At 35.8% G+C, this 13,039-nt stretch overlaps 1 protein-coding gene across 1 annotated transcript in view; it reads right to left on the bottom strand.

Moving 5' to 3' along the window:
• LOC132109881 (short transient receptor potential channel 7) overlaps positions 1–13,039 on the bottom strand; it is a 168,337-nt gene that overhangs the window by 101,075 nt on the left and 54,223 nt on the right. The window contains exon 3 of the mRNA XM_059516277.1: positions 10,214–10,396. Within this exon, the coding sequence (XP_059372260.1) occupies positions 10,214–10,396 (183 nt within the window). The remainder of the gene's footprint in view (positions 1–10,213; positions 10,397–13,039) is intronic.

Genomic DNA, 13,039 nt, shown 5'->3' with positions numbered 1-13,039 from the left:
AGGAACTCAGCATAGTCTGTCAGTTAACCTGTTTTAGAACAGGTTAGTTTCCCAGCATAAGTTGACACAGTGACTAAGCTTGATCTATGCTTATGTTAAATTTGCTATATGGAACCAAATAATTTGACAATGAGTTAGACTAACTAAAATAACCCTGGCTTATTTGGTAAACTTGTTTTATGAAACAGGCCTGGAGGCGTTAAAAGTTAGAAGACACTTAAGTTAATTTATGATTTGCTGTTTGTCTGAACCAGAGAAATAAAAGTGATGATATTTTTTCCATCTTAATGTATCGTATTGTGTTGAATCCAATCTAATCGAAATCGGATCACACTGCATCATAATGGTGGAAAATCGTATCACATCGGTATCTGCTTCAAAACAAGTAGGCCTATCTTTAATGTATCGTATCATTGGCTATGCATCGAGATGCATATCGTACCGGCCTCAATCATGAGATACACATCCCTAATAGATATCTATAGATGCTCAAAATGATTCACTGATTACCCATTAAGATGAGTTAGATTAAATAATATTCAAATATATTTGTGACGATTGGGCGGGGCCAAGAGCCGTGAGAATGGAGCGAGGCCGGTTGAGTGAAAGTGATAATGCGTGACACCTGCGCCACTCACCGCTCTCGAGTCCCACGGAGGAGCTCCAGAAGGATAAAAGGAGGAGTGATGGCAATGCATGATGGAGAGAGAATCAGGCCTGTATTTTATTTTGTGTTTTGGTTCTGTTTTGTGTTTATTTTGTTATTAAAGTTATATTTGAATGTTTGCTGGTTCCCGCCTCCTTCTTCCAGTGAATACAAACTTTGTTACAATATTAAACTGAATAAGAAGTCATGCAAATGAAAAGTTTGATAGTAAGAGCTTTATTAGGGTGACCATATGCGCCGTTCATATGGGACACGTCCCAGCCAGGATTTTTATATTGCCTAAAATATCCAGGTTTTGGCTATTTGCACTGTGCAGGTTGATCGTTGTGTAACATTCATGAGAGCTATAAAGAGCAGAGCATGTGGCTCCTTATGCTTTCGAATCACTTTCACGTGTTTGTTCGTTCATTTGACCTGAAGCATTGTGGCACACTTTTTTTTGTTTTTTTTGTGCGCAGCGTTGCTTTAAGTCAATCGAATAAACAAACACGTGCGCATATTTGCATCGCTTTGATCGTTCCCTCTAGATCTCCCCTTCTCACATGCAGCCTTATGAAAGTTGAATGTGAATGAAACCAGAGGTGGAAAGTAACGAATTACATTTACTCGCGTTACTGTAATTGAGTAGCTTTTTTGTGTACTTCTACTTTTTTAAGTATTTTTTTTAATCTGTAATTTTACTTTTACTTAAGTATATTTTGTTTGAAGTATTGTACTTCGCTACATTTTAAAACACATTAATTACTGAGTAAAAAAAAAAAAAATCGCTCCCTGGAAGCTATGTCAGTAAATAATGGGCAGGAGGGCAAACTGGCGCTAAAATCACAAGAAAGATGCAGACGGACAAAACAGGCGTTAGTGGTGCAGACACCGCTGAAAACGAAACCCCGTAATATTCTGAAGTTGAACTCAAGGAAATGAAGTGAACCCCTGGCCATATGTATGCTCTATTATGCTGTGTATGCTGTGCTTGCCTAGGAAGACCAAACTAGCAGCTTATAAAATCTCGACAAGACATCAACCCCACGTAAGCATATAGAGGTGAGCTAAATAATTGCGTCATTGCATTGGTGGTTAAAATGATGCTTTGACATTTTAGCAAGAGGTTTTGCACAAATTAGCCAAAAAGACTGGTGCGGAGTGTGCGATATATATTGTCTGCGATAATATCATAATTGTTGTTTTAATGATGTACGCGCGCATTTAGAGTGTTCTTTCACTGTGTGATTCAGTCTGTTGAAATGCATTTAGAATGAAATCAATCAAAATCATTTAGAATCAAAATCACACAAAGAATGCTGTCTTTTCCTCTAAAAATCATAATCACACACACACACACACACACACACACACACACATATATATATATATATATATATATATATATAGATCAGTGGGGATTTCTTTAAGACTGCAAGGGAAGCTCAGCTTCCCCTCTAATGTAAAAAAAAAACCCAACGGTCAAATATGTACTATTGTGTATTATGTATTGTGTTAATCAGCTACATGTCGGCTGACTCGATTTTCTTCTCATACATTCCCGTAGCGTCACAGTGCATTTCCCTGTTGAAGCCGAGCGTCCATTGACTTCGATGGGGCTGCTTTGAACAGTTTTTTTCAGTGCTCCGAAGCTAGACGGTCATTGGATAAATGCTGCGATTATGTCCCGCCCACGGACGCTCAGCGTCTCTGGAGGTGAATGAAGACTGGGCTTCCGCGTGATGATTGGAGGATCTGTCGATCTCCTTTTGACTGACAGCGATCTGCACCATAAGAAGTCGGTGAAGCTGTTTCACACTCAGTCCCATGATCGCGGATTTCTCAAGTGTATTCGAAAGACAAACTGCGGCAATATTTCTTGATATTTGTAAAATGCAGAACCACCACAAAATTAAATTGGTAACTAAGACAGATTGAAAATGTGCGCGCGCACACACACACACACACACACACACACTATAGCCATCTAGTGATTTATTACAATTTTTAAACTGAATTTCCCCAAAAATGGGCAAAAATCTTACATTAAACCTTATAAAATTATCCATGGTATCCCCATGTATGAAAGTTAGAAATCTGGGTCTTTTATGAAGTGAATTTTACCTGAAAGGCTTTTTTCTTTTTTTGTAAAAAAAAAAAGCCTATTTAAATAAATATTTATTTATTTATAGAAATGTAAAAGATTTAAATCCTTTAAAAACTGTACAAAGTTTAGTAAAAACATAAATGAACAGAGTAAAATTATATTTGTAAAAAATTTAAATATTTTACTATTACAAAATGAAATGTTATTGTCTGGGGTCAAAAAGACCCCGAGTGTCACTACAAATGAAGACCATCAGAGGGTTATAATGTAGGCCGAAAATGAGCTTCCCCTCTTTGAAAGACCAGCAGCCGCCACTGATGTATATATATATATATATATTTTTTTTTTTTTTTTTTTTAACAACAGGACAGTAAACTAAGAGACTTGCGTTTTAGACACCATATTGCCATTGTTTTTGCTCTATTTCTACAACAAAAATTTATTCCAAACACAGCCACCAAAGCAAAATTTTGCATCTCTGAGCAACATGACAGTGTTTCGTTTCTGAATGAATCAACCGTTTAAATGATTTGGTTCAATCGCAATGACTCACTTATTAACAGTGACTTGCTGACACATACTGGCCATTTTAATTTCACATTTAAAGTATCTTTTGATTTTTTTTTTTTTTTTATAATTAAGTTTTTATAATTTCAAATGAGTATTCAACATTTTATGTCTGGCATATCAAAACATTATTCATGCATTTGTAACTGCAGGTTAAATGCATTCTTGTCCTGCACTAAACAGTGTAATACATCTAAATGCCACATCCGATGAAGCTTTTGCATTTCCTCTGTATTGAAAAGATGAGTTTGTTGATACTGATTTGCCAGATAACAGCCCAAATGTTTTATTATTCTAAATAACTGATTCCTTTAATTAAAAACAACTAGTTTGAGATTAATAGACCTATCCCAGGGGTGTCAAACTCAGTTCCTGGAGGGCCATAGCCCTAACCCTGCTCCAGCACACATATCATGTAGTTTTCAAATAAACCTAAATGATTAGATTAGCTGGATCAGGTGTGTTTAATTAGGGTTAAATCTAAACTGTGCAGGACTGTGGCCCTCCAGGAACTGAGTTTGACACCCTTGGTCTGTCCCATTTTTGACTCCCTCCCACTGTTAAAATGTAACTAAGTAATTTTTACTCTGAGTAAATTTTAAATGAGCTACTTTTTACTTTTACTTGAGTGGATTTTTTAGACTGGTACTTTTACTTGTACTTAAGTAAAATTTCATTAATGTAATGGTACTTTTACTTGAGTAGAATATTTTTGTACTCTTTCCACCTCTGAATGAAACACACACACACAAACACACATATATATAAAAATGAAACACTTATTGTTTAAAGTGAAAAGGATACTTTGTGATTGTGTGTATCATTTTAAGACAACTGAAAATATGTGTTTGAAAAAACTTTTGATGATATGTTGTGATATTAGTACTAAGAGTTTTTAAAATATAACAGTTGCTTGTGAAATAGTACAAAAGCGAAAAAAAAAAACCTGTAAAAGATAAAAAAAATATTATAAATGTAAATATTTTATAAAGCTACTGTTACTATTATTAATACTAATAATAACATAAAAATATATTTGTTCATTTTTAAAGAAAATGAAAGAAGTCATTATCAAAATGCATTTGTATGACCAATGGACTGCTGTCAACAAAATAAAATGAAATAGATATAAAATTAATTAGTAAAATATACACTGAACAAAATTATAAACGCAACATTATTGTTTTTGCCCCGATTTTACATGAGCTGAACTCAAAGATCTAAGAATTGTTCTATGTACACAAAAGGCCTTTTTCTCTCAAATATTGTTCACAAATCTGTCTAAATCTGTGTTAGTGAGCACTTCTCCTTTGCCGAAATAATCTATCCACCTCACAGGTGTGGCGTGCACTGCATGAGGCAAATGGTGATCACACCAGATACTGACTGGTTTTCAGATCCCTCAGGACCCCCCAGTACAGTAAAGCTGCACATTTTAGCGTGGCCTTTTATTGTGGCCAGCATAAGGCACACCTGTGCAATAATCATGTTGTCTAATCAGCATCTTGATATGCCACACCTGTGAGGTGAATGGATTATCTCGGCAAAGGAGAAGTGCTCACTAACAGAGACTTAGACAGATTTGTGAACAATTTTTGACAGAAATAGGCCTTTTGTGTAAATAGAAAAAGTCTTAGATCTTTAAGTTCAGCTCATGAAAAATGGGGGCAAAAACAAAAGTGTTGCATTTATAATTTTGTTCGGTATATAATATAATATAATATAATATAATATAATATAATATAATATAATATAATATAACATAACATAATATAATATAATATAATATAATATAATATAATATAATATAATATAATATAATATAATATAATATAATATAATATAATATAACATAATATAATATAATATAATATAATATAATATAATAACTTCACTTTCAAAACATGATCATTTGACTACTGTAGCAGACTGTCCTTATTTTTATTCTGCAGATTTCTGATGTTTTTTGTAGACAGGTAAATGTGTGTGTTTCAGAGGAAATAACACAAGCAGATCCCGTCTGAGAGAAACAGACAGACGGATCGTGACATTGATTGAAGGTAAGCCGCCGGCTGAGCTCAGCCTGACCGACCTAAAGCCCACAGCGAGTATGTGTGTGTTTAGAGTGTGTTTAGAGTTTAATAATAGTTTAGTGTTTAATAATAGACAATCTATTTCATAAGGTACAAGCCATATAACATCCTCAACCTTAATCAGCAGCTCACACACACACACACACACACACACACACACACAGAGAGTGAAGCTTGTCTATCTTCAGTGATCCATTAAATTCTGACACTGGGAGAAAGATGGTAGTTATCGCAGTCTGTGTGTGTGTGTGTGTGTGTGTGTGTGACACTGTGACACATATAACTCTGAGGTCACCTGAATCTTGTACCTGGTTGCAGTCGTAACAGTCCCAGCAGCCCCTGCTTTTAATGAGAATTGTCACAAACTCATTTGAATAAAAAAGTGCTTAGTGTCTACAAAAAGCTCCAATTTGTATTTGTATGCATAATTTATCATTTAATCTGCATAATTTATAAAAGATGAACTTGATTTGCATAATTTTTAAAAAGTTAAATGTGTATTGTTTTCATTTGCATAATTATTTTTTTAAAGATAAAGAGTTTCTGCTGAATTGATTTTCAGGAAATGTGCATGAATTTGGAAGCTGTGAAGTGATTGTTCACAAAAACAATTCTTACTCAGTATTTTTGTCTTATTTTTTAGCAAAATATTTAAACATTGTGTTATTTTTAGTATAATTGATATACTTATATTTTGAACTTTTTGTATTTTCAGTATTAATTAAAATTTTATAGGACTTTTTGTAGTTTTCTTTTAATGTCAATATACTTTATTATTATTTAAGTTTTAATTTTAATTAGTTTAGTACATTATGTTTAACAAATAAAATGAGATATGTTGCTTTGGAAACAAACAAAAAAAACTTTTAAATTGTATTTATTTTTATTTTTAGTTTATAATTTCAGTTAACATTAAGTTTATGTTTCAGGATAAGTTACAGAATGTGATATCAAATCTTGTCTTTTCATCCCTTTTTAGCAGAAGTGGAAAGTAACTAATTACATTTGCTTGTGTTAAAAATAAATAAATGTAATTGAGTAGTTTTTTTGTACTTCTACTTTTTAAAATCAGTAATTTTACTTTTACTTAAGTATATTTTGTTTGAAGTATTGTACTTTGCTACACACTACAGCAAAACATAGAAATGACTTAAAACCATTTTTTGTTGGTGAAAATACTAGTGGCCTAAGACTTTTGCACAGTACTGTATATCAAAACATTATTTCTGCATTAATAACTGCAGGTTTAATACATTTATGTTATGCATTAAACCGTGTAAATACATAAATGGCACTTCAGATGAAGCGTCTGTGTTTCCTCTGCATTGCGAAGATGAATTTTGTTGATATTGCTTGGTAACAGCCAAGATGTCTTATTATTCTAAATAACTGATTAAATGTAAGAATTTTGCTCAAAGGATGAGTAACACTTTTAGAAAAAATTTAATTTATAAAGACGTTTTTTAAGGTAAAAACGCCCTTAAAGTGTAAAAAAATCTATTTAAAATTATTAGAAAATATTATTTTTTTTTATCTCTGCTACAGACTGACCACACAAAATAAGAAGAATATCAAAAACTTTAAAAGTCAGCTGTCAAAGGCAATCTTTAAGATACCCGCATAATAACACTCACAGCAAAATATCATCTAATTATCTTCATCGATAAAAACCCAGAAAATATCAAAATATCTTTTTCTTTTTTTTTCTTTTTTTATCGCACACCCATAGCAGCACTTATAATGTTATAATATTAACATTTTCATAAATGATTCTTAGGTTGTTTTTGTCGGTAACCAGAATATAACTTGCTTTATTTCTGCCTATACTTTGTGGGATGGACTGCAATAAAATCTCACATGCCTCCCTTAATGTTTTAAATGTCACGTGTTGACATGTTTTTGGTTACTGAAGTTTAACTTGTAAAGGTGTTCCTCTTAAAGTGCTGTATGTAAGTTTTTGACTCCACTAAAGCATAAAAATACCATAATATGTTTGCAGATATTTAAGAAACATGTTAAGTTAACATACTTGTTCATCTGAAAAACAATGCTACAATCAGTTATTCTCCTTTGAAAATGTGCGTTCCGGGCCGGAATGTCGGTCTTTGTTCTGCTTTATGAAACCCACCCACTGCCAGTTTACCCAACTGTATTTTGGCACCTGGGTTGCCAGTTTGAGGAAAACACAGTGCATTTAATTTCATTCATCATCAAATGTGAGATTTATAGGCCTATCCCATTTTTGCCTGCTAAAATGTAACTAAGTAGACTAACTTTTTTAGTCAATTTTAAATGAGCTACTTTTTATTTTACTTGAGTAGATTTTTAGACTAGTACTTTTACTTAAAATTAGTCAAATTTCATTTATGTAATGGCACATTTACTTGAGTAGAATATTTTAGTACTCTTTCCACCTCTGCTTTTTAGACTAATATACATATATTTCTAGAAGAGCTCTTTAAATTGCAATTCTGTTTCTCTCTGGAATTGTATTTGTTATCTATTGGAGTGGAGACAATATTTGACGCTCATGCTAAACACGTGTTTTTAATTTTGGACTATTTGGAAAATAAATTGTGGTCATCCCCTCAGGTACCTTCTTTCAAAATGTGAATGCCTCAAATATCTGCATTACTCCTATTAATGCAGAGAAACTCACTTATGACACTCATCAAAAGTCTAACGACTTTTGGAAGATTTGAACACCTCTTTGGTATTACGTATTTCTTTCTTTTCCTTTTCCCCCTAATGTATGTTTGAGCCTGTATCTTTGTGTTTCTGGACAATGGAGTAACCAACAAATTAAAAAAAAAATCTGTCTTAAACTTAAAAAGTAATAATAAATAAAATCGCAGAAAACAAGACTTAAGTAATACCTGAAGTAATTTTAAGTAAATGAGTCTTGATTATTATTATTATTATTATTATAGCATTTTTAGATATTTCTACTGCAAAACAAGCCAAAAATACTGAGTACGAAATTTATTTTGCAGTGTACATCTCTAAACTAACGAGTTTCAGTGTTTGTCTTCATCAGCAATACACAAACTGCACACAAATGTTATTGTACGGTCAGCATGCACAATTATAACATATTGCAATCAATATAATCAGATTCTGTAATTGAAAAACCCTCAATTCCAGGCTCAAAGGAAAATGGGTAATTATGATATTATGGCATTCAAGTGTGCTCATCTCATAAACACGATGATTGCAATGATCCTCTAAGGATGAATTTAACAAAAGGGTCTTATTGTCATGCTTCTTCAGTCAATAAATCTATCAAGATTTCAATGGCATTCTGAAAATGGATGAGATTCAATGTAGCTGGCCTGTAATGAGAGCTCATCTCAGGAGGGTTTGGATTAAGCTGAGGGCAACGGGACTAATTACTCTCACGTTATCTGCTTAACAAGGTCATGATCCCTTTAAACCCACACCAGTGATAGATGACATGGTCAGATCATGATCTTCACGTCATCCACTGACTACAACAGTCACAGCACAGAAGAAAAACAGACTGAAGTATGTCCTATACTGTTGTGCAAATTGTAATTTAAGCCGATTTAAACAAACAAACAAAAACATTTTTAAAGGCACCTGGACTGGATGCTTTTATTACTACAGTACATTATACTGAGAATGTCTTTTTTTCATTGCTCAGATGTTGTTCTTTCATTGCTCTGGAGACTTTCAATGCGTTTCAAAGAAGTATCAATTTTGCCTCAGATATAACTTCTACAGTGCTTGAGGAGAAATCAAAATTAGATGCAAACAAAGCCAACAACTGAAGAGAACAGAGCTACAAAATCAACATGAAAAGCAGCTCAGATGATTTGATGACAAATGTTTGAGCTCGTACTGAAATAATTTCTGACTTCCAATTGAACATTTCGGTATCTTATTGTATCAGAAACAGTTAAGATCTCTTACGATACTGAGACTTGTGTGAGATTTTGTGTTCTTTTTCTCAGGAGAAACATCTGAGACACTCATTTCAAGGTGATGCAGATCATCACATGGCTCTCTGGACACTTGCCTGGCTGTCAGCGACTGCATCTGTGTTTATCTTGTGAAATGAATGAAGCGCTGAGGCGTGTCGCCACTGGCCCGCTGTCTTGCCTTCATTTCCTCTCTCTAGCATGTTTGACATTTAGTCCAATAAGATCAGATGAAGCCAACTACAATTCTCCGGCTCGTAGCTCATGGTATTTACCATCCAGAAACACCCATGCGTGAACTAAAAACTATAGGAAGCTGATGGTTTTCCGTAGTTCCATCATGTCAGTGGAGCGAGCACTGATGTCAGAAGGTGAGGAAGTTGTGGAGCTATTAGCATGCAGACAGCGAGTTCTCCATCTGAGACACAATCCACCAATCACATGTTCAGCTGAGGTGAAGAACAGAAGCACTCAGATACTTGATTAGACTCCAAACCTGAACACCTCGCCTCACCTCACGTCTCTAAAGCCACTGATTTCATCCTGATCGGATATCGGTATTGCTTCAGATTTGTTTGTATTGCAGTGCACATATATATTTTCTTCGTAAAGCCTGACATATGAAATAATAGTCCTCAAACCTAATTTAGCACCTTTATATAAAGAAAAAAGTTTGAATGTGTTTTTTGTTGAGTATCATGTTTGATACATCAGGCTTTTATGGCTTATATAGTATAATTTAGTGAGAATATGTAGGAAAAACAGCTCAGTTTTATTCAGGTGCCATGTGCCTTTACAAAATATGCTTATTTGTGTATTAAATATGATACAGTAGGCTTTACAGGGATACGTGTTTCACCTTTTTAACTTCATATTTGATGGCAAGTTTGATGCGGCTCAGACAAGGTCTTTGGTGTTCTGTGGGTGGGTTCTGGTCCACATCACCGTTCAGAATAGCTTCCACTTCCTCTGTGTCACGACAGAGATCCAGAACGCCCACCACGAAATCTTTACACTGCATAGACAACTTCCTGTAGTCATTCTGACGGAGAGAAACACAGAGAGAGAGAGAGACAGAGAGAATAGTCAGAAGGCCCCACTCACTCAATCAAACCATATTCATTTGACATATTTTACATATTCCTTCCAATGAAGGAAATTAAGAGATTTAAGAATTTAAGAAAAAAAAATAAGCAAAAAGCAAACAGCAGTGGAGAGCAAATTAATATTTAATATTTATATAAATAAATATAATTTTGTAATATTTAAAATAAAAATAAAATATTCATGTTTACTTATTGAAATGTATTTCTAAAGTATTTATACATCATGGTAGTTTTGTTTTACTACAAAAAATTTTAATGTAATTTAAATACATTAAAATTATTCTATATATATTCTAACAGATACTTTGAAACAATCGAGAGCTGTTTCTTTCTTTTTTCTTTAGTCAAATAAAAGAATCTGTAAACTGTGAAAAATTTGTAAAAACTCATCTGCAGTGAAACAATTTAAAGGGGTCATATGACATTATTCTGTGTATTTGGTGTAATGCAATGTGTCAAAATATATATTTATATATATATAAAAAACATTATTTTCAACATACTGTACACTCTTGTTTCCTCTCTATGCCACACCTTTCTGAAACATGTTGATTTTAACAAAGCTCATTGTTCTGAAAAGTGAGGTGTGCGCTGATTGGCCAGCAGTGTGTTGTGATTGGCCGAATACCTCAAGCGTGTGATGGAAATGTTATGTTATGACAGTATGGTAAGACAAAAACATTAAAACCCATTAAAAACAATGCATTTGTTGCATCCAGTGGGGACCTAATTATGAATTATAATTACTTCTACTGTCTTTTTAAGCGTTGTGTTGTATATTGCGCCCCGTATACATAAAACGTCTCGGTTACGTATGGTAACCCCCGTTCCCTGAAGGAGGGAACGGAGACGCCACGTCGGTGACCGACGAATATGGGATATCGCTTCGATAGACCAATCTACTTCGAGTGTAAACTAAACGAGCCAATGCACATTGGCATGCAATTCTTGCATCCAGCTGCCGCTGATCACTGCGTGAGTATAAGAAGGCAGCAGGTGCAATGCATTCCAGTTTTTCGCTGAGGAGCCGAGCCGGGGACCCGGCAGCTCAGCGGCGGTACAGCAACCATGGCGACGGGACGTGGCATCTTCGTTCCCTCCTTCAGGGAACGAGGGTTACCATACGTAACCGAGATGTTCCCTTTCAGTGGGTCACTCTCGACGCCACGTCGGTAACCGACGAATATGGGATCCCTATCAAAGCGCCATGGGTGCTGCCCCTTCCAGTGCCCTGTGCGAGCTGCCTGCGCCCCTATTAGGTGTAGGCCGGGGCTCAGAACAAGTAGCTCCACTCACCGTTGTCAAAGCACTACCTCACTGGGTGAGATTGGATAACACTGGGAAAACATACCCTGTCCGCTTGGAACCGGGACGCTGCGGAAGCCCCATCCTTCCAGAAGGAGGCCTCGGAGGCAAATACAGATATAGCATCCATTTAGGAGTATACGGAGAAATTTGAGGTGATTAAAAACCCTCTTGGGAAGGCAGAAGTCTGCCGGGGAAACACGGGCTCTAAGGCTATACCGTGGACTATACACATACGAGTACCACTTAGGTCTCAATATGGAACCCACCCTTCCAGGGTTCTCACGGATACATCATGAAGGCTTGGCGCCAGACGTTCCTCCGCGTCCAGCTGCTTAGGGTGATGGAGGAACTCAACAGGGTCTACAGTACGGACACTCTGGAGCAGTTTAAGCAAGCCGACACTAACCGGGGCCTCTCAGTGCCACTACCCATTTGAGGTGAGAACACAGGAGGATACCAGCTCTACACGAATGCTATAGAACCTAGCGAACGTGTTAGGGGTCGCCCAGCCCGCAGCTCTACAAATATCTGTCAGCAAGGCACCATGAGCCAGCGCCCAGGAGGATGCAACACTTCTAGTTGAGTGAGCTCGCAACCTGAATGGGCTGGGCACATCCTGCTAGTTGTAACGGCCACTTAATGTTATAGTGTTCATGACATGAATGTTGTATGCCTTTAAGATGACACGTTATTGTATGCGCGCTGTTCCAGTGAACGCGTGCGCAGTGAGAGGAGAGTATTGCTCGCGAGGAGAGAGATGACCGCTCTACCGACTGCTCCTTTGATTTACTGTGTTTACGTTCTACTTTTATTTGTAGCGGGTTTTCAGAGTGTTTTTCCCCTGTTAATATTCGCTCTATGACATGTATGGGAAGAGTGCATTTAACGGAGAGGAATTATATAAAGACTCGTGAAACTACCATCCGTTTGCGCTGTCTTTTCTATTCATCCTGGGCAGACTTTAAACTCTGACAGCGTTACAAATTGGCGCCCGAACAACTGGATTCACCGGTCACCTCGTGTTTATCTACAAGGAGGTTCGGATTGTTATTATTTTTTTTTTGGAAGGGGTTTTCGTTGCTGGAGTTTTTCCATTCCACCGTGCTGACTAGCTTGCTAATTATGGACACCATGCGGTCGGTGTGTGACTGATTTTCAGGTGATGTTGTTTTTATGTTGGTTTTGACTGATTTCCTATGCTATTTTCGTGGATCGCCCGAATATTGACTGTTTTCATAGTATAAAACCGGTTGGAGGAATTTTTTTTTGTT

Source organism: Carassius carassius, chromosome 29, assembly GCF_963082965.1.
Source record: "Carassius carassius chromosome 29, fCarCar2.1, whole genome shotgun sequence".
Classification (NCBI taxonomy): domain Eukaryota; kingdom Metazoa; phylum Chordata; class Actinopteri; order Cypriniformes; family Cyprinidae; genus Carassius; species Carassius carassius.
Note: the sequence above shows the minus strand (reverse complement) of the source record. Positions and strands in the feature narration are given on the sequence as shown.